The sequence below is a fragment of the Phascolarctos cinereus genome, unplaced genomic scaffold (assembly GCF_003287225.1).
Source record: "Phascolarctos cinereus isolate Bilbo 61053 unplaced genomic scaffold, phaCin_HiC Scaffold_9;HRSCAF=440, whole genome shotgun sequence".
Lineage (NCBI taxonomy): Eukaryota > Metazoa > Chordata > Mammalia > Diprotodontia > Phascolarctidae > Phascolarctos > Phascolarctos cinereus.
In genome coordinates, this window is record NW_027556402.1 from 263,249,206 (window position 1) to 263,268,924 (window position 19,719).

General features: G+C 57.7%; 2 protein-coding genes across 3 annotated transcripts; both read left to right on the forward strand.

Moving 5' to 3' along the window:
• The first annotated feature begins 353 nt into the window (after positions 1 to 353).
• Positions 354 to 15,039, forward strand: TH (tyrosine hydroxylase). 2 transcript variants are annotated; one of them, XM_020970878.1, is made up of 13 exons: positions 354 to 486; positions 3,856 to 4,068; positions 6,405 to 6,579; positions 7,715 to 7,803; positions 7,925 to 7,992; positions 8,504 to 8,554; positions 9,705 to 9,850; positions 10,220 to 10,355; positions 11,333 to 11,402; positions 11,598 to 11,654; positions 12,168 to 12,263; positions 13,050 to 13,183; positions 13,842 to 15,039. In XM_020970878.1, exons 1-13 carry the CDS (start codon positions 397 to 399, stop codon positions 13,999 to 14,001), a joined length of 1,485 nt encoding a protein of 494 aa, XP_020826537.1. In that variant the 5' UTR covers positions 354 to 396; the 3' UTR covers positions 14,002 to 15,039. The 2 variants fall into 2 exon arrangements, with proteins under 2 accessions (XP_020826537.1, XP_020826539.1); XM_020970880.2 differs by lacking the exon at positions 13,842 to 15,039 and having other exon boundaries at positions 12,990 to 13,064.
• Positions 15,040 to 15,132: 93 nt separating this feature from the next.
• INS (insulin) lies at positions 15,133 to 19,045 on the forward strand. Its single transcript, XM_020970881.2, has 3 exons — positions 15,133 to 17,234; positions 17,896 to 18,091; positions 18,803 to 19,045. Exons 2-3 carry the CDS (start codon positions 17,905 to 17,907, stop codon positions 18,925 to 18,927), a joined length of 312 nt encoding a protein of 103 aa, XP_020826540.1. The 5' UTR covers positions 15,133 to 17,234; positions 17,896 to 17,904; the 3' UTR covers positions 18,928 to 19,045.
• The last annotated feature ends 674 nt before the right edge of the window (positions 19,046 to 19,719 follow it).

Consider the following 19,719-nt stretch of genomic DNA (forward strand, 5'->3'; position numbering starts at 1 on the left):
TGCTGCCACCCAGCCCCTGGGAGGGTAAGCCTGGCAGGCACTGGCCGCTGCCCCCACCCTGGCTCTTTCAGCTTTCTCCAGGGCGAGGGGATGATTCAGAGGTGATGGTGGAGGAGCAGATAACTCGTTTTCCAAAGGCGAGTGTCTGCAATCTTGGGAGCAATTAGATTTAATAGAACAGAGCCCGTTCTCATCTCTGGCCCCCTCCTCCTTCCTCCCTCAGGCAGTGCAGAACCAGAGAGCCAGGGAGGGAGGGGGGCACAGAGGTGGCGGTGGGGGGAGCCAGCGGGGGATCTGAAAGGGGCTTTGACGTCAGCCCTGCCTATAAGAGGCTGCCTGGGAGAGGGGAGTCGACAGTGGAGACCCCGGACAAGAGACGGACAGCCCTCTGGCACGATGCCCACTCCAAACATCTCCACGCCTCCGGCCAAGGGCTTCCGCAGGGCAGTGTCCGAGCTGGATTCCAAACAGGCGGAGGCCATTATGGTAAGAGCTACAGCCCAGCTCCTGGGGACGGTCCCTATCTCCTGAGCTGCTCTAGTCCCTGACCCACCCCACCCCGGCATAGGGATGCTGAGCCATGAGGCTGAGGGGCCGAAGGATGCCAAAGGCAAGTCTTTGCTTTCCACTGGCTGTGTCCAGGACCCTCTCCTAGGGCCCCAAGGGGCCTGGCCACTTACCATGGGTCAGAGGGTGGCTCTCTGGGCCTGGGTGTGTCTGTGACTGTGCGCATTGAGGTGAGGGGAGAGTCCTGGGGTCTGGAGTCTGTGTCTCTGTCATATCTTGTGTGTGTGTGGTGTGTGTGTGTGTGTGTGTGTGTGTGTGTGTGTGCACGCGCCCCAAGAAGCCCAGACTCTATAGATCAGCTAGAAGGGATCTTTGAGGTTGAGCCCCCCCCATTTTACAGAGAAGGAAACCAAGGCCCAGGCAGAAGGGAACAGCTCTGAGACAGAGGCAGGGCTGGGGCTGGAACCCCAGTGTCCTGAATGCCAGCCCTTCAATCCTATGTATGTGAAGGACCCTGGGAAGCTGGGTGGTGCAGTGGGCATAGCCCTAAACTTCCCAAGGCTGTCATGGCTTGTAAGGCCTCAGTTTCCACATCTGCTGATTGGGGGTGATGAGTTTTGGACTACCAGCTTCTAGGGTTTGGGGAGTGAGAAGGAGTAGTAGAGGTGGACACTCTTCTTGGGAAGAGATCTGAGATGGGCATCTGAGACGGGCAAGGGTTTGGTGTGCCCAGCAGCCAGCACCGGGCCTGGCACCCATCACAAAAGTTCTGGCTGTGCTGAATTAAGGGGTGATTTTTCTAACGTGATGGGTAGCTCCTGAGCCCGGGGTTTCTCTGCCCTGCTGCCCCTGGCCAGGACCCCCTCCCCCACTCCTTGGGACAGGCGCAGTGAGTGGGGAGGGGCTGCCCCTGAGGCATAGGGGCCCCTGAGACTGAGACCTCGGCCAACCCTTCCCAATCAGGTCGTGCTCCTAGGCTGGCCAGGAGGACACCTGGGGCTTGGGCTGGCCTCGGTCATTGACTGACCCAGTCCTTGTTGGGCTCCTCACATGGCTGTCCCCTTGTTCTGTGTGCCCCCAACCCCATTCCACACCTTCAGGGCCTGGAGGCTACAGCCTTAGAAGGTCATGAAAGAAATGAGTAAGGGCTTACCTGCTCCTCATTTCATAAAGGGGGAAATTGAGTCTCAGAGAGGCTAAAAGATGTCCCACAGCGAGTGGGTGCCCTGGGGAGGCTTGAGGAAGTTACTCGGCTCCCCTGTGCAGAGGACAAGAGGAGCAGCTGCTTTGGTGAGGCCCCAGATGAAATCTTGGAGATAACAAAGACCGCTTTCTCCTGGACCTGCCCACCAGCAGACACAGGTCTCTGGGGGACCTGGGTGTTGTCTAAAGCCTCTTTCCTCAGACCTTTGGGGCCAGGCTGAGGGCTTCCTCCATAACCTTCCCCAGCAAGCCAGAACGGCCAGTTGGGAGGGGGCTCTTAATCCCCAGCCCACCCAAGGGCCTTCTTTGACACACGAGGCAATCCAGAGGGGGAAAGGAGACCGCCGCCCCTTTTTTTACCCCCTGTAGTTGAAACCAGACTTTCCCTCCCATAGCTTAAGAGCCTGATTCTGAGCAGGGGCTGCTCCAGGCTGTCCCAAGAGCCAGGTCCTTGCAGGTGAGGTGAAGGACCCCGAGCCAGAGGTACTTCTAAGGGGGCCCAGAGAGGGCAGGGGCAGGAGAGGCCCCCTGGGGCGTGAGGATATTCAGAGAGGAGACCCAGAGAGAACGCCCTGATTGCCTTTCTAAGTCTTCATTCCAAAGCTGGTGGCTGCTGTGAGGCTGAGGAGTCCTTCTCCAGGCAGGCTAGGTCAGCCCTCTGAGGGCTCCCTGGTGGAGGAGGCGCCAGCCGCCTGCCAGGCACTGCCCCACACTCCCCTAGCTAGGGCTAGCTTAGGTTTGCCCCTCGAAGGCTTTCTGGGCCAACAGCCACCTCCCACTCCTGCTATCACCCTTTCCCACCTAATGCAGTTAGGGACGGGCTGACAGCTAGGGCCGAAATGTCATTTTATCTCTGGGGGGGTCCTCAAGAGCTGCCCGTGTTCCTGATGCCCAACTGGTCATAGAAACAGGAGAAATTCAATGCTCTGAGTCAAGCTTCTGAAATCAGCCACACAGCCCACTGCCAGCACTCCTTCAGGCCTGCCCAGCTGGGTGGGCGAGACCCTCCAGCACTCCGTGTCTGGGCACCAAAGTCCAGAGCCCAGGAAGACGGGGAGGAAGGTTTGGCTGCATGGGTTAATTAGTTAAATGGGGAGGTGAGGACGTGGTTCTACGCGAGTAGATTCACTTGGTCAAGGCCCCAGGCGGAGAGGAGAGAACTCCTTGAACCCGGCTGGGTGACCCTGGGCAAGGTTGGCCACTCTCTGCCACCCTCCGTAGAGGAGCACCCACCTCCCAGGGCTGCCTTGGCAAGCCCTTCATCGCACACAACGTATCAGCTCTCAACGGAGCTCTCAATGACCAGAGCCCACCTGCTAGGGGAGAAGGGGGTCATAGTGTAGGAGGAGGACTCCCTGGGAGCACAGCTGTGCAGAGGGGGAGGACCGAGCATCTGGGTGGCCTCAGTCAATCCTTATACCTCTCTGAGCCTCAGTTTCCTCATCTGCAAAATGAGAGGGGGGACCCAGATGGCTTTGAGGCTCCTTCCTGCCCTACCATCCTTTTATCCCATGAATCAGTTAGCAGACCCTCTGGGGGGTCCCTGCCTCATTTGTGGGCATCCCTTGTTTAGACTTCTCTATCCCCACAGAGAGCCTCCAGAGAGGTGGGCTGAGTGGATTACTGAGGGGAGGGGGCGAAGGCATGGAGCAGAGGGTTAGAAAGCTAACAATCCTACCCTGTAGTCATGCCTGCCTGGATCCCCCAACACAATGGATTTGGAAGCAGTGTCTAGGGAGCCCAAAGTAAGCCAGGGATCAGGCCACCAGCTGGTTGCTTTGGCCAGTGTGGATGGCCCAGCCAGACTGTGGAGACCCCAAAACAGATTTTTTTTTGCCTGAAATGTCCAGTTTGGATCCTGAAGGCAGCTGGCTTCTGGCTCATCCCATACTATGAGGGGTAGAGAGGAGAGTGGACACTGCACAGCTCCCTGGGACTCGACCGTTCCCTAGAGTGAACCTGGGGAGCTCTGAACACAGGATCCAGGGCTCAAGGGACATCGCAAGCATGATTCAGCTTTTCCCCATTTGGCCTCAGTGCCCATGCCCACTGAGATGGTGAATTTCTCCCCCCGGGGTCCCAGAGGGGGACTGGCAGAAGGATGGAGGCCCCTGTGCTGCTGACCCTACTCTGTCTCTGGTCCAGTCCCCGAGGTTCATTGGCAGGCGGCAGAGCCTCATTGAAGATGCTCGCAAGGAAAGGGAGGCAGCCATGGCAGCTGCGGCAGCGGAGGCCTCCGGGGATCCCCTAGACGCCATTGTCTTTGAGGAGAAGGATGGAAAGGCCCTCCTCAACCTCTTCTTCACTCTGAAGACAGCCAAGTCCACATCACTGTCCCGGGCCCTGAAAGTGTTCGAGGTGAGAGATTGGGGGGCTCTTGCTGGCCCGCGGGAGCTGGGTAGGGGTGGCTATGTAGTTCTGTGGTGAGCTCGGACCAGCCTGGGAGGGGCCTGGTCTGTGGGAGCTCTGTGATCACAGCCAGGGTCAGGCCATGGCCAGGTGACTGACCTCCCTAAGTGAAGGCTATCAGACCAGAGGATGGCCAGCTCAGTCATGGGAGGGCTTGGCAGGTCCTCCAAAGCAGCACTTTCAGGCACTCGAGGCCCAGGGTGAGAATCTATTTGATCAAGGCCACAGAGCAGACCTGGGATTCGAACTCAGCTCCTCTGGGTCTCAAGCTCCATTGGCTGAGGCTTCTCTCTGGGAGGGAGGAGGCCTGAGGGCTTTGACTGACTGGAAGCTGTGGGTCTGGGAAGAAAAGGCTGGGTGGGAATTGGATGAAGGATTTCACGGAGCTGTTGGTAAGTGGACCTGGCAGTGCTCACACCTACCCCTCCTTCCTTCTTGCCCTGGTTCCCAGGATGGGCGGGATGGATGGCCTCCTCTGAGCCCAGCCCCCACCTCAGGGCTGGAGCAATGTCATGTGCTGGAGGCAAGGGTGGGGGGGCAGGTTGGGACAGACAGGAAGAAAGGTATGTGTGTATCTGTACTTGTACCAGTGTGTGTATGACAGTGTCTGTCTATACGTGTGTGTGAGAAAGAACACATGTGAGCCTGTGTGTGAGAGTACATGTATGTGTGTGTGAGTGTGTGTGTAAGAGTGTGTGTGAGAGAGTACATATGTGTCTGTATATGTGTGTATGAGAGTGTGTGTCTATATGTGTGTGTGAGAAAGAGTACATGTGTGCCTGCGTGTGAGTGTGTGAGTACATGTGTCTGTATGTGTGTGTATGAGAGTGTGTCTGTATGTGTGTGAGTGTACATGAGTATCTGTGTGTAAGAGTGTGTGTGTGTGTGTGTTTGTGAGAGACAGGAAGAGAGAGAGAGAGCACATGCATCTGGATGTGGTCTGGGTGGGCAGCAGCAGCCAGGGATCGATCTTTCAGCCTGGGGCTGTGCAGGTGGCAGAGTCTGGTGGCAGATCAGCCCCGACTCTTCCCCCCCCACCCCCTAATGACATTTGCCAGTCAGCCACAGGCCCCTATATGTGGCCAGAGCAGCTAATGGGAGAGTGGCTGTCAAATTAACCAGGGATTGATGTGATGAGTGCCAGCAGGTGGGAGGCAGGGTGCAGCCTGGATGGGCTGGGGGTGGGGGCTCTGAGCTCACTCTGAGCCGCCCTGGACAGCCCCCAGCCCCTTCAGAACTGCCAAAGGGAGGCTTGTGTCCAGCCTGCTAGCCAATGGCAGGTCTGGAAGAGGGGCCATCATGACCAACAAGCCCACTTTACAGAGAGGTAGACTGAGGCCCATGGGGGAAGGAACCTGCCAAAGTCACACAGAGGGCAGAGACGGAACTCAAGCCTGAGTGTTCTGACTCCAAACCCATGCCACCCCTAAACTTGACCCCCAGCTTCCCCTTCTGACCCCCCTGCAGGAGGAAATGTTCCAGGGTGGGAGGGGGGCTCATTCTCTTACAGTGCCTTGAGAGGCAATCCTCTGGTCCCAGAATCAGCAGAGACCTGGGTATGGGGTCTGGCTCTGAGACCACAGGGGGCAAGTCAGTCACTTCTGAGCCTCAGTTTCTCCATTTGTCAAATGAAGATAATGAAATTTATACTCCCTCCCTCACTGGGCATTGGTGAGGAAGGTTCTGCCAACCTGGGAGTGCCTGAGCAATGGGGCTGAGCTATTAGTCTCTTTATCTCACTGTCCTCCAGAAGCAGAGAGGGGCATAGGGGCTTGGAACCAGGAGGACCTGAGTTCAAATGCAGCCTCGGACACTATGGTAGCTATGTCCTTGGCGAAGTCCCTTCACTTATTCCAGCCTCGTTTTCCTCATCTGTAAAATGAAGCCAACAATAGCATCTACCTCCCAGCATTGTTGTGGGAATCAAATGGGAGAATATTTCCTAAGCCCCTTGAGAGTCCTTGGCGCCCTTTAAAATGTGCGCTACTGTATAGACTCGTCCCTTCAAGCTTTTTCGGGGACTCACTTTTCTATCCTGTAAAACAACAGGGGTGGCCTCACTCCCTTTCCAGCTCTAAGTCCAACAGACCTCAGCAGGAGCAGGGAGCAGGTTATCATGCCTATGATAGAGAGGAGAAAACTGAGGTCCGGCTGGTGGACCTGGCGCTCCTCCCTTCGCAGCAGAATAAGTGTCCCTGGCCTCACCCTGGGCAGCCAAGAAGGGCAGGTGAGTGGGGACGGGCAAGTGTTCAGTGAGCTCTTCCTCCTCTACTTCCCTCCACGAGACGTTCGAAGCCAAAATCCACCACCTGGAGACCAGAACCAACAGGAAGCCGAAGGAGGGGACGTCGGAGCTCGAATACTTTGTCCGCTGTGAAGTCCACAGCAGCGACCTGGGCGCCTTCCTCAGCTCCGTCCGGAGGGTCTCCGACGAGGTGCGCAGCACCAAGGAGCACAAAAGTGAGTCCTGTGCTCCCTTCCGCGCCTCGCCCCAGTCCCCAGCCGCTCCGAGCTGGAAGAGCCCTCCCTTCCTTCCTTCCTTCCTTCCTTCCTTCCTTCCTTCCTTCCTTCCTTCCTTCCTTCCTTCTTTCCTTCCACCCTTCCTTCCTTCCTTCCTCCCTCCCTCCCTTCCTTCCTTCCTTCCTTCCTTCCTTCCTTCCTTCCTTCCTTCCTTCCTTCTTTCCTTCCACCCTTCCTTCCTTCCTTCCTCCCTCCCTCCCTCCCTTCCTTCCCTCCTCTCACCTTCCTTCCTTCCTTCCTTCCTTCCTTCCTTCCTTCCTTCCTTCCTTCCTTCCTTCCTTCCTTCCTTCCTTCCTTCCTTCCTTCCTTCCTTCCTTCCTTTCTTCCTTCCTTCCCTCCTTCCCTCCTCTCTCCCTCCCTCCCTCCCTTCTTTCCTCTGGGTTAGACAGAAGACATAGGAGCAAGGACAGAGAAGCTATAGTGTCCCCACAACACCCTAGCTAGAATGCTTGTGCTCTTTCTGTCCCCCTGCCATTGGCCCACAGCTTCATCTTTCTGTTATGATTAGTGCACTATTACAAGGGGAATTCTTCACATTGGCAGATGAGGAACGTTTAACACCCCCCTACACACACACCTTCCTGGACTGGCCGCGGAGGCGGGCTCTATTCCATGCAGGTTGCACCAGGGGTGGGGGTGGCCAGGGGTCCTTCCCCTAAGGCAGCAGCCAGTCCTTGGTCACGTCTTGGGCTGTGGCTGGCTGAGCGCTGAGCCTCCCATTTCAGTAGAGCCCTGAGGTCCTTCCTCCCATAGCCCGTGGGAGGGGATGCAGTGCAGGTGGGGAAATTGAGGCTCAGACGAAGGAGTGAGCTTCTCAGGTGACCTTGTGCTCCCAGGTCCTCAGGCTGAGATGTGGGTGGGGGTAAGGGAAGCTGTCCCTTGGCAGAGAAGGAGAGGATGACGCTCACCTTCCCTAGCCATCACAGGGCCACAGTGCCATAGAAATGGGGGCCCACCAGCATCCTTACCGTTCTTGACTGGGTGAGTTGGGTTGCCCTGCTCCATCCACCTGGCAGGGACAGAGAGAACCACTCTATGGCATCTGTAGAATTAATCCCGCCTCTTTTCTGTGAAGTTCACTGGTTTCCCAGAAAGATCTCCGAACTGGACAAATGCCACCACCTGGTCACCAAATTTGACCCTGATCTGGACCTGGACCACCCAGTGAGTCCACTCCTTGATGCCTGTGGGGGGAGCAGGGAGGCTTGAGGGATGGCCAAGAGGCCTGGGGCTCAGGCCTGGAGCCGCGCCCTGAGCAACCCCCTCTACCTCTCCTCCTCTGCAGGGATTTTCTGATCAGGTCTATCGCCAGCGGAGGAAGCTGATAGCAGAAATCGCTTTCCAATACAAGCAGTAAGCCAGGCCAGCTCCCCTACCCAGCCCATCGCCACCCCCAAGGGCCCTGGCACCCGAGAGTCTCCCACCACCAACCAAAGGGCAAGGTCGTGGCAGGGGGCCTGGGCCAAGTGGCCAGGCTGGGGTCTAGGGAAGGCTGACACACACAGAGCCAGAGATCTCTCATAGACAGACGGGATATTTAAATGATCACGGGTTCACTGAATAAGGCCCCAAAAGGGCGTGTCCAGAGGTGTAGGTGGCTGGCCACATGTGAGGCCAGGATCTCATCATAGCTTTGTGAATGTGGCTCACAGTGGGTTACACAGCTGAGACGTAGCGGGGCAGCATCTACCTCTTGATGCCAGCCTTCTGAAGGCCATGCAGGCTCTGCCTTTGCTAACTGTAGAACATCTGAGCTGGGGGACCAGGGGGGTCTTCGAAACCATCTAGTCCAGTGGGGGCCTTGGCTTTGGGGAGTGTCATTGGGGGATGTGGAACAGATGAAACTAACCATGGGTTCTTTCAGTGGAGAGCCGATCCCCCGCGTGGAGTATACAGCAGAGGAGATCGCCACCTGGTAAGGACGTGGCCACATGGCGCATGGGGAGGTCGAGGAAGAGAAGGGGAGCGAGTTGGAGAAAAGAAACCCCCAGCAGAGCTTGGAAACAGCCAGGGATTGAGAGCTGATGGTCTTTCAGGGGCATTGTCAGCCAGCTGGCTAGTCACTGGCTCTGGGAGCTAGAGGGAGCTTTGTGGAAGATCCAAGGAAAGGTTGGCAAACTGTCAGCATTTATCAGATGCCTGATGCATGCCCAGCATCAGGACCCAGACAGGGTCAAAGCTTAGACGAGACAGGATCCCTGCCAGGGGGTGGAGGAGAGCCCAGATAGCAAAGATACAATATTATGGTCTTTGCAGTGGACACAATGAGTGCTGATAAGTAAACCCAAAACATAGACATAGTCATTTGGGCTGGGGTGGGAGGACGTGAGCAACTGGGGTGATCAGGGAGGGCCTTGAGCCCTGAGGACTGTGCTCTGGGAGGTCAGAAGGTGTTCAAGGGAACTGGAGAGGTCAGGGACAGCTTCCTGGAGAAGATGAAGCTTGAGCTGGGCCTTGAAGGATGGCTTAGAAGAGGGCAGGAAAGTGGCAAGGAAGCTGGGCAGGGCAGGGGATAAGGAGCAGGATCTCCTGGTGGCAAAGTGCCTATCTGATGAATGAATGAATAGGTGGGTGAATGGATGGATAGGTGGGTGGAAGAGTGGGTGAATGAATGGATGGATGAATGGGTGGGTGGATGAATGGATGGGTGGGTGGGTGGATGGATAGGTGAAAGAATGGATAGATGGATGAATGGATGGATGGGTGAATGGATAGATGGATGGATGAAAGAATGGGTAGATGGATAGATGGATAGATGGATGGATGAATGGGTGGATGGATGGGTGGGTGGGTGAATAGATGGATGGATGAGAAGAGCCCAATTAACCTCTGTCTTTCCTCCTGTCTCATCATCATTGCCCCAGCTTTCCCTCTCCTCCTACAAGAGAAGTTGGTAAAGCATTGCCAATTAGAATCTCATTGTAAATGGATGAGGAGCAGGTGCAGACTCTTTTATTCTCTATTACATACTGCAGGTTCATCCGAAGCAGGGCTCACCTGTGTCCATGTCCAGGCTCCCTGGGGCTCTCCAGGCTCATGTCTCTGCATTTCTGCTCCTTCCCTAGGAGAGAGGTCTTCACCACCCTGAAGAGCCTGTACCCTACCCATGCTTGCCGGGAGCATGTGGAGGCCTTCCAGCTGCTGGAAAGGTCCTGCGGCTACAGCGAGAATAACATCCCCCAGCTTGAAGATGTGTCCCGCTTTCTGAAGGGTAAGAGCAGTTTGTGTGGGGGCCAGGGCCAGGTGGGCAGAGAGGGAGAATGACTCCACTCCCCATCTCTTGGGGCCAGGCTGCCTCCTGGGGCCCTTACAGACCTTAGCCATGGGAGGGAGGCAAAATGTCCAGAGGCAGGAATAGAGAGCTTCCGGGGGCCAGGAGAAGATCTGAGTCACAAGAGTCCAGGGTGGGGAAGAAGGGGAAGGTCAGTGTGGGCCAGAGTAGCCCCTAGAGAAGTACGAGGTAAGCAAGGCCTTGAAAATTGCCAAGGGCAGGGCCAGGAGAAACTTTGAGGGCCCAGGCTCCCTGGCTCTGGGCTAGCTGGGCTAATAGCTCTCAGCCCATCCCTCTCTGCTCTTTCAGAGAGGACAGGCTTCCAGCTGAGGCCAGTGGCCGGCCTGCTCTCTGCCCGAGACTTCCTGTCCAGCCTGGCTTTCAGGGTGTTCCAGTGCACCCAATATGTCCGCCATGCCTCCTCGCCCATGCATTCCCCAGAGCCGTGAGTAGGGGCTCCTACCATCCCCAGGCCCAGTAAGAAGTCTGTCTCTGGAGTTTCTGTCCCTGAATCCCAGAGTGGGCTTGAGGAATAGCCTGTGGGCCTCCTCACTGACCCTACCTACCCTCTGTGGCCCAGGGTGCCTCATTCTCCAGGAGCTCCTTAGGGCCCAGGGAGGGACCTACATTCCCTGGGTGTAGGATAACACCTTTCATATCATTCAAGGTGCACTGCTCCCTCCCAAACCTCCATCTCATCAGCTCTTTGCTGGGATGATTCTCTCTGTGTGACAGAAGGAGAAATCCAGGCCCAGAGAGCTACATGCACATCTTTCTCAAATTCACCTAGTGAATGCTTTCTCTAGGTCTGGGGTGGGGGTGCAGAAGAGGACCAATTGAATTCAGTTTTGCCCAACAGACATTATTTAAGCATTGGGGATGCCTAGTAGAACATGATGCTGGGGCAAGGAGAAAGTGTAGGTGAGGCCAGGCCTCCTTTCTCTGGCACCCAGCGGGGATGGAGTAAGATCCCCCCCATGTAACAGAAGCACTCGCTCACATGGTAAGTGCCTTTACACTCCCAGCTGCCCACCCTCTGAGGGGAACACTTGTCACAGACCCATGGGGGCAAGAAAGACTCCCTGGAGGAAGTGGCCAGCTTCCATGGAGGTCAGGCACTATTTAAGGGAAAGGAGGTGTTCTGGGCACAGGGAACCAGGTGAGATAGGGCTGGGAAGGCAAAGCCATTGTGGAGAGCCTCAAATGTGAGGCAGAGGCTTCTTGGAGGGGGAGAAGATCCCAAAGAGGGGCTAAGATGGCAGGAGCAGCCATCTCTGGGGCCAGCCGGCAAAAGGCAGAGGGTAGGAAGGCATGGGGGCCGAGGGTGTGTCCCTGGGACAGACTGACTGTGCCCACAGCCCTCTCACCAGCAGTGTCTGCTCCTTTGTCTGCCTTCTGGGCACCCACGGGTGCTGGCTGCAGGGACTGCTGTCATGAGCTCCTGGGGCACGTGCCCATGCTGGCAGACAGGACTTTTGCCCAGTTCTCCCAGGTGAGTCCTCCCCTCTTGGCTTTCACACCCACAGCCTCAGCACTGCTTGCTTGGCATTGGCAGTGACTCCTGGGCACTTTTCCAAGGGCAGGGATGTTTGGGGGGGGTAGCCAGAGGTGAGAGGAGAAGCAGGCATTGACCCAGATGCACCTGATTCAGGCTTGGCCCCTGTCATCCTCTCCTCCCCTTTCCCAGGATATTGGCCTTGCCTCCCTCGGTGCCACCGATGAGGAGATTGAGAAGTTATCCACGGTAGGTCTGCCTGGCCAGGGGGTAGGGGCTGGGGTGTGTTATGGAGGCTGCTGTGGGGGAGTGGGGAGGATTTGGCTTCTGGCTATGTTGGGGGTTTGGGAGGAGGTAATTTCAGCTAGAATCTCTTTCCGCTCTGCAAATCAGTTCATAGAAGTGTCAAATCCATATCTACACTCCCAGAGTGAGAAAGTTAAGTCCTGTCTGGCCCAGACTGGAGGCTCCTCCATTGCTGGGCTCAGAGCTGTTCCTCCATCGAGGGGCCCAGGGCTGCTCCTCCCCCTCCTCTCTAGCATAAGAAGTCAAAGATGTGGGAGCACAGGATATCCTTACAAGGGCCTCTTTGGGTTTACTTTGGGGGATAAAGGAGGCAGGGGGAAACAGGCCCTTACCTACAAGGAGCCTTGAGTCTGAGGGTGGGGAGCAGGCACCCACCAGGTGTGTGTGTTGGGGGGGGGTCCCCCAGGCCAGAGAGCAGGCTCCTACCACATATCTGGGGGATACATGCTTTTCCAGCTCTACTGGTTCACCGTGGAGTTTGGGCTCTGCAAGCAGAACGGAGCTGTCAAAGCCTATGGAGCCGGCCTCCTGTCCTCCTATGGGGAGCTCATCGTAAGCCTGCCCCTTCCCAGCTCCTGCGCAGATGGGGTTTCCTCCCTCCCTCGAAGCCCTCCTCACCTGCATCGGTCCTCGGGGGCTCTGGCTTCCCAGGGAAGCTGGGGGTTGGGGCCACTTGGGATCATCCAGAGGCAGAGGGTCTGAGGTGGGGGATGGGGCCTGCTGCCTTTGCCCACCTTGGGGGATGAACAGCGTCACACCAGGAAGGCAGCCCTGTGGCAGACCGCCCTCTCCCTTTCCTCTGCTGGGCTCATGGAGTGTTTGTAAACTGAATCCCACTTCCCAAATAGGATCTGCCCCGGGGTGCGGTCAGTCAGTGAGCCTTCTGGGGCCCTTGCCCCCAATGAGACTCACTATGGAGAGCCCCCTGATCTGTGTGGGGGCAGGGCTTAGATCTGGCAGACAGAGCTGGGAAGGGTCTTTAGGGCACTTGGGCCATTGTTCAGTAAACCAGCCCCACCCTTTGGGCAGGGGTGTCCTTCTCCTGCTTCGGGGCCCCCCCTTCTATGGGAGCTGCCTTGCTAGTGGGTTTTCCCTTCAAGCAGAAGCTTCTTCCTGGTCTGGGAGGCCCTGGGGAGATGCCAAGATACAGAGGCTGGGACCCCGCCAACCATGTCCCCTCACCCACCCTGAGTGGCTGAGCCTCTGAAGTCACTCTCAGCTCTAATGTTCCCGGTGCCATCTTCATCGATGCGCCATCCCTGGTCTGCCTTTCTGTAGCCCAGGGCTGCCCACAGTCAGAGGGAGGGGGTGAAGTGACGGTCTGGGTCCTCTGCTTAGCACTCCCTGTCCGAGGAGCCCGAGGTCCGGGAGTTTGACCCCGAGGCCGCCGCTGTGCAGCCGTACCAGGACCAAACCTACCAGCCTGTCTACTTCGTGTCGGAGAGCTTTAGTGATGCCAAAGACAAGCTCAGGTAGGTGGGAGGAGGGGGAGGAGAAGGAAGCCGGCGGGCTTTGGCAAGGACCCCAATAGGTCTCTCAGCAGCCTGGACTCTGGGCAGGGGCTTGGGAGCCGCACTGCTGGCCTGGCCAGAAGGCAAGCCCTAACATGGGGGCAGGGCCACGAGGGAGGGGATGGGGAGCAATCTGGGGTGCCAGATGAGTAGAAGCTGCTCAGAGTACAGGGGGTGCAGGTGACCAATCTGGACAAGGAGCCCTAAAAAGGATCCTTTCCTTTGACCTGCCATCCAGAGCAGCCCCTGTCTCTCCTCGGGCTATGCCTCGCCCTTCCTCATGTGCATAGAGACTCCAGGCTCAGTGGCTACAGCACCAGGCCTGGAGTCCCACCTCAGATGCTCACTAGCTGGGTGACCCTGGGCAAGTCACTTGGCCACTGCCTGCCTCAGTTTTCTCACTGTAAAATGGGGATAAAATAGCCCCCAGCTTCACTAACACATAGCAGATGCTCAGTGAATGCTGGTGTTCTTTCCCCCTCCCTCTTCTTCTCTTGACAAGGGGGTGGGTGACTCCCTGTCCTGCCCGGGTTCTGCCCTGGACCACCGTGAAGCCCTGGCCTGTCCCTCTGCTGAACTGTGTTCCCCGGGGCTCTTTGCTCTCTCTGCATGTCCCCAGGAACTACTCGACTCAAATCTGCCGCCCCTTCTCTGTGAAGTTTGACCCCTACACACTGGGCATAGAGGTCCTGGACAGCCCCCAGAAGATCCAGCGCTCTCTGCAAGGCGTCCAGGATGAGCTTCACTTGTTGACCCATGCGCTCAATGCCATGAGCTAATGCCCAGGCGCTCTGGCCCCCTTAGCCTCCTCACCCCGTGTCTGTCCCCACCTCTGCCCAGGACCCGGCGTGTTGCCTTGTCTCCCCAGCATAGCCCATCTCCCTAGCCCCCATCTCATGGATCCCCAAGGTTGGCGTCAAGGCAGCAGAGGCGGCAGCAAGTGTCCCACCTGGGGTGGAGAACCCTGGACTCTCAGCCTGAAGAGCTGCATTGAAATCCTGGCCCAGACCCTTACAGGCAAGCCCTGGTACCCCCTGGTACCACTTCCACCCCAGGGCTGTTAGGAGGAGACTGAGGATTGAGAGCTGGGTGGGGGCCTAAGAGTCCACTACAGTCCTGATGCCTAGGGGAAACCCAGAGAGGAGAGGGAATTGCCCCAAAGGCCTGAGTGCTGGGGTCTTTCCACTGAATGAGGCTGGGACAAACCTTAGCTAGCACTCTGCCCTCCAGCCCCCAGCCCCATAAAGAAAGGATTAGTGGTGGGTGTGGGGCCCAGAAGCCATCCACCCCGGCCTGAGATATCGAAGAACGCCCACACTGGGATAGCAGCCAGCCCCTCACTCTTCCTAGCCCCCTGAGCACCAGCCCGGCTGACATGGAACAGGGTGATCCCCTCCCCCACCTTGACTACCGGCCTGCACGCCAGTGTCCAGACCTAGGGTTCCCAACTCCCAGTGTGGATCCATTCCCTCTCTTCCCCCTTCTCTTTCTTCTCCCTTTGTTTAAATTGAGGGGCTGAGGTGGAGCTGATTTGGAGGGCCTTCTTGGCCCCTGACTCATTGGGGTTCTGGGGTGCATTGGGTCTTGGGGGGTAGGGGTCCCAAGCATGTCCCTATGGTCCTTGTCACTGCTGCTGCTGCTGTGTGTGTGGGTGTAAGTGTGTGCATTTGTTTTCTCTGACTTTCCTTGAGTCCAAAGGGCCCTGCCTATGTAGGTCCCAGGGTCTAGAGCTGCTGCTACCACTTGGGGGGGGGGTGTCCTGCATGACTGGCCATGGCCATGACAATAAAGGTCAAAATCTATTTCTTGACAAGCAACCTGTCTCTGAAGGCTTCTTTTACTCTGGGACAGCTGCCGACGAGGCACATCTCTGGCCTGGTCCCTAAGGTGTGTCCCCCCGATACTCTCAGCCCCTGCACGCACCAGCCTGCCCCGACCTAGAACGGTGTCCTGGAGGGATGACTCCTCGGCCTTGGGCTCTCTTTCGGAGCACGAGAGAACAAGGGGAGAAGGACGAGGACAGACTGAGAATCTTCCCATGGCCCGATGGCCAGCCCCTTGAGGATGGCTTCTGTCCAGCTTTGCCCAGCACCAAACATCTCTTCCTGGCCCACCTCGCCCTCCAGTGGACAGTCATAGAATTACAGGCTTCCAGGTCCTTTCTAGGCAGGCCCTTCTGTGTGAGAGGTCTGGCTAGAATCCCTCCAACAAAAGGGAGCTTTCTACCTTCCAAGGCAACCCTGTCCATTAGGAGTGCACAGTTCAGAACTGAAAGGAGACTTAGAAATCACGTGGGCCCACCCATTCATTTTTCAGATGGGGAAACTGAGGCTTAGACGTGGCCAGTAAGTGGCCCAATGGGGATTCTAGCCTAGTTAAGATGAGTGGCCCTGGGCTGATGACCTAGTGGATAGACTGGTGGGCTCTGGGGTCGGGAAGACCTGAGTTTGAATCCTGCCTCAGACACATGCCAGCTTTGTAGCCCTGAGCCTCTCTGAACCACTTAGCAGTCATTACACGCCTACCGTGTGCCAGGCACTCTGCCAAGCCCTGGGAACACAAAGCAAGGCAAAATTCCTAGTCCCTCCCCATCTACAGCAGCTCCGTGCGAGTCGGAGGCAGCCGCCGAGAGCGGCTCCAGGGTCGGCCAGACTTCCTGCAGAAGGTGGACAGGGAGAAAGTCCTTGACAGGGGGCCGGCCTCAGTCTGCTTCTGTGTAAAATGGGGGCAGTCTTTGCACATACCTCCCGGGCTTACTGAGAGCGCGGAACGAGAGGGCATACGCAAAGAGCCGTATAAGCGCGCGCTGTCATCATCTTTGTTGTGGCGATGACAGCAGAACCAAGGTCTGCCTCCCCTGTCCCTAGCGCCCATCCTTTATCCCACCTCCCTTTCATCTCTCACTGGTCCCACTTCTCTGACTTGAGAGGAGCCTCTGGGAGGGCTCAGAGAGGGCCAGAGGTGCCCAGGCCCTGGAGGCAGACAGGTAGGCGGGAAGGGGGCTTGACAGGGGGCTGCAGCTCCGGCTTTGAGCCCATCCTTAGGTCAAGGAGGGGAGAGAGTGGGGTCCTGGTCTCCCCGTTTCCATGAGGGGTCTGCTCTCCTGCTCAGGAGTCCCAGGGCAGCTGCAGAACGGACATCACCCTGCAGTCCTGAGGAGCCATGCCCTGGATAGCGCTGTCAGGGCTTGGGGGGCATTTCCTGAGGGGGGAGGGAACAGGATTGTCTGGGGCTGCCCCGTGGCTCCTCCTCCCATTGCACCCAGGAGTTTACCAACAAGAATGAGAGAGTTGGGGCCCTCAGGAGGTGCTGAAGGGGGCCCAGGGCACCCCCATAACACCCTCCTCTAAAGGTATCAGAAGCAATAAGGTCAGACTCTGACCCCTGCAGGAGGCTGGGCATGACACTCCTCTCTCTCTGGGCCCTGCTTTCCTCCGACAGATGATGAAGCCCCTCCGAAACGCGACGGCCCCTGAGTTCTAGGTTACAGCCCCCACTCCCCCCCTTGTGCCTTGGCTCACTGACTCCTCACCCCATGTCAGCAACACCTTCAGGGAAGCGGGGGGGGGCGAGGGGCACGGGGGAGGCATGTGCAGTCCTAATTTTAGGGCTCCATTGAGCGTTGTCAGGAGGGACAGCTCATCCATCACATGCTGCTCACCAGCCCCTCATTAGCCCTGCTCATTAGCAGCCACTTCACCTGCTTCTCGGGGTCCCTGCTAAGCCAGGTACAGTGGCTGTTATTGGTGAGAGCTGGGAAATGATCTGGAAACACCAAACTGGGCCTCGCACCATCTGGTGACCCCCCCCCCCAGCCTCCCCACTCCGGAGCCCTAATGAGCCCAGTTAGCAGAAGCCGGGGCGCTGGCCCGGCCAGAGGAGGAGAGTCAGCGGCCAGCCCTGCTTTGGACAGGGGCACTGAGCACTGTTTAAAAGCTGTCAGCGTCAGGGTCAGGCAGCGGCCTCGGACACAACACTCCAACCGCTTCCTTCTCTCCTGTCTCTCCTCTGAGTAAGTCTGCTGGGAGCCACAGAGCCATGAGGCCAGGCATTCTGAGTGGCTGGGGGCGGTGGGCAGAGAGAGCAGAAACCAGCATTAGCAGCCAGGTCCTACCCTTTGTCTTCTCTCTGCTTCCTAAGCCACACAGACCCGGCTAGGGACTGGGGGAGGAGGCAGAGGCCTCTCCTCTGGCAAGTCCCAGGCCCTTCCAACCTCAGGCCCATCCAGGGCCTCCTCTCATCTCCTGAAGCAGGGGAGAAAACGTCTCTCTTGCCTTCCAACGGTGTTAGAAGGGACTTGGTGACCTCTAAGGCCAAGCCTCATGTCTCTCACTGAAGGCCTGAGGCCCAGCGACGTGAGGCATTGCCCAGGGTCACACAGCAAGATGCTTCTCGGCTCCCTGAGAGAGGAAGCCTCTGGTAGTGAAGGGAGGGGCCTCTTTCCACACTCACAGAAGCCAGGCTGCCCTCTCTGTCCCACAGCCCGATCCCACTGTGACTTCAGACAAGGGCTGCCCCCCTCCTCTCCACATCAGTGTCCTCCCACGTAGAATGAGGAGGCCTCTTCTTTTCTGTGGGTCTAATTCAACAAGATCTTTGTGTGGAAGGCCAGGGAGACAGGGTCGGTGAGGCTGCCTCTCTCTGCCCCCTCAGCCCTCCCCTCTACCCGCTAGGGCTTGGCTATGGCTCCCTGGTTGGCTGCCCTGTCCCTGACGGTCCTGCTGGCATTGTCCAGCCCACCGGCCAGTGAAGCCCTCGTCAACCAGCACCTATGTGGCTCCCACCTGGTGGAGGCCTTGTACCTGGTGTGTGGGGAGAGGGGCTTCTTCTACACCCCCAAAGCACGCCGGGACGCGGAGCAGCCACTGCGTGAGTATTCTGACCCTCATCCCCGACCTGTGCCTGTCCCTCAGCCCTTGAAGTCCTAGGGGCATCCAGGTATGAGGCAGAACACTGGGGTGCCGATCACAGTCATGTGCCACGTCTGCACTTTGGAGGGAGCTCTCCTGCCGGCCCCCACACCCCCCAGTCCCAGGTTCCTGTCCCCATCTTTGTCCTCCCAGGCCCAGGAGCCCCCTTAAAAGGCTCAGGAGACAGACATATTCCAGGGATGTAGAGTCACACCTCACTTTAAGGCATCCCCCCCACCCCAAGGATCTCATTAATTAGCTCTTTGTAGGGATGACAGAGGGGGAAGCTCTCCCAAAGTTGCCTAATGAAGTTTCTGGAGACACAGCGGGATGCCAGGTCACCTGACTCCCCACCCATCCCCTTTATAGAAATCTTGCTTAAATGCCCCCAGATTTCCTGTTCTCTCCTTGCAGGCATCCCTCCCCCAGGGTCACTCCTCTGTTGTCAGAACAAGCCCAGAAGACATGGGGGGGGGAGTTCACTGTCCCTCTGTCCCCCCCTGCCTCCATGAATCCCATCTCCCACACTGCTCAGCCCTGTGGCCCGAGCCAGTTACCGCTCCCTGAGCCTCCCTTTCTTCTGTGGAATGGGGACAACGGTGCTTGCGGGGCTGCTGGGAGGAGCCGTGTGGCCGGCCCCTGCTCACCCTGGCCCCTTCTCCCCTGCCAGTGGGTGAGGCCGGAGGGGAAGAGCTGCCCTTCCCCCCCGAGTACCAGCTGCAGAAACGTGGCATCGTCGAGCAGTGCTGCAACAGTATCTGCTCCCTCTACCAGCTGGAGACCTATTGCAACTAGCGGCGGGCAGGCGGGACCCGTGGTGGGCGCGGTGGGCGCGGCGTGGGCCCGGCGCAGGCGAGAAGGCGCTTTCCGACTACAGAGCTTTGAAACAACTGAATAAAATTGAAAGAAATACCGTTTCTGGAGGAGTGAATGCTTCGGGGCTACCTCGGTGTCCCCCCTCCCCAGCCCCCCCCCAATCTGGCTCAGACAGGGAGGGGAGTGAGGCCATTCCAGAGTCTGTCCAGGGTTCTGAGCCTCCCTCCTGGGTGCCCAGCCCTGGGCTCTCCTGGGCTGCGCAGGGAGCCCAGGAAGGGCAGACCCTCTGGGGTAAGGGGAGAGCAGGTCGCCCATCCGTGGGCTGGGGGAGTTTCCAGACTAGCTGAGGAGGGGAGACTAGCAAGGGAGTAAAAACAATCTGCCCTGCTCCCGGGGCCCTCTGTGGATGCGTAGAGCCTCGAGACAAGTCCCTTCTTATAGTGTAACCCCTAAGGAGTGCCCCGAGAAAGCAGGGGTGAGACCCCAAGGCTGTAAGAGAATGAACGGAGGTAGAGACCTCCTCATCCAGAGGAGGAAACCGAGGCCCAGACAAAAGGAGGCTTCCACCAGGAGTGTGAGCAGAGTAGGAGACTGAAACAGGTCCCCTGCGCTGGGTAGAGGGCTGAGCCCAGAGTCAGGATGACCTGAGTTCAAATCTGACCCCAGACACTTCCTAGCTGTGAGATCCTGGGTGTCTGCCTCAGTTTCCTCATCTGTAAAAAATGAGAACAGTAACAGCACCGCACTCTCAGAGTTGTTGTGAGGTTCAAA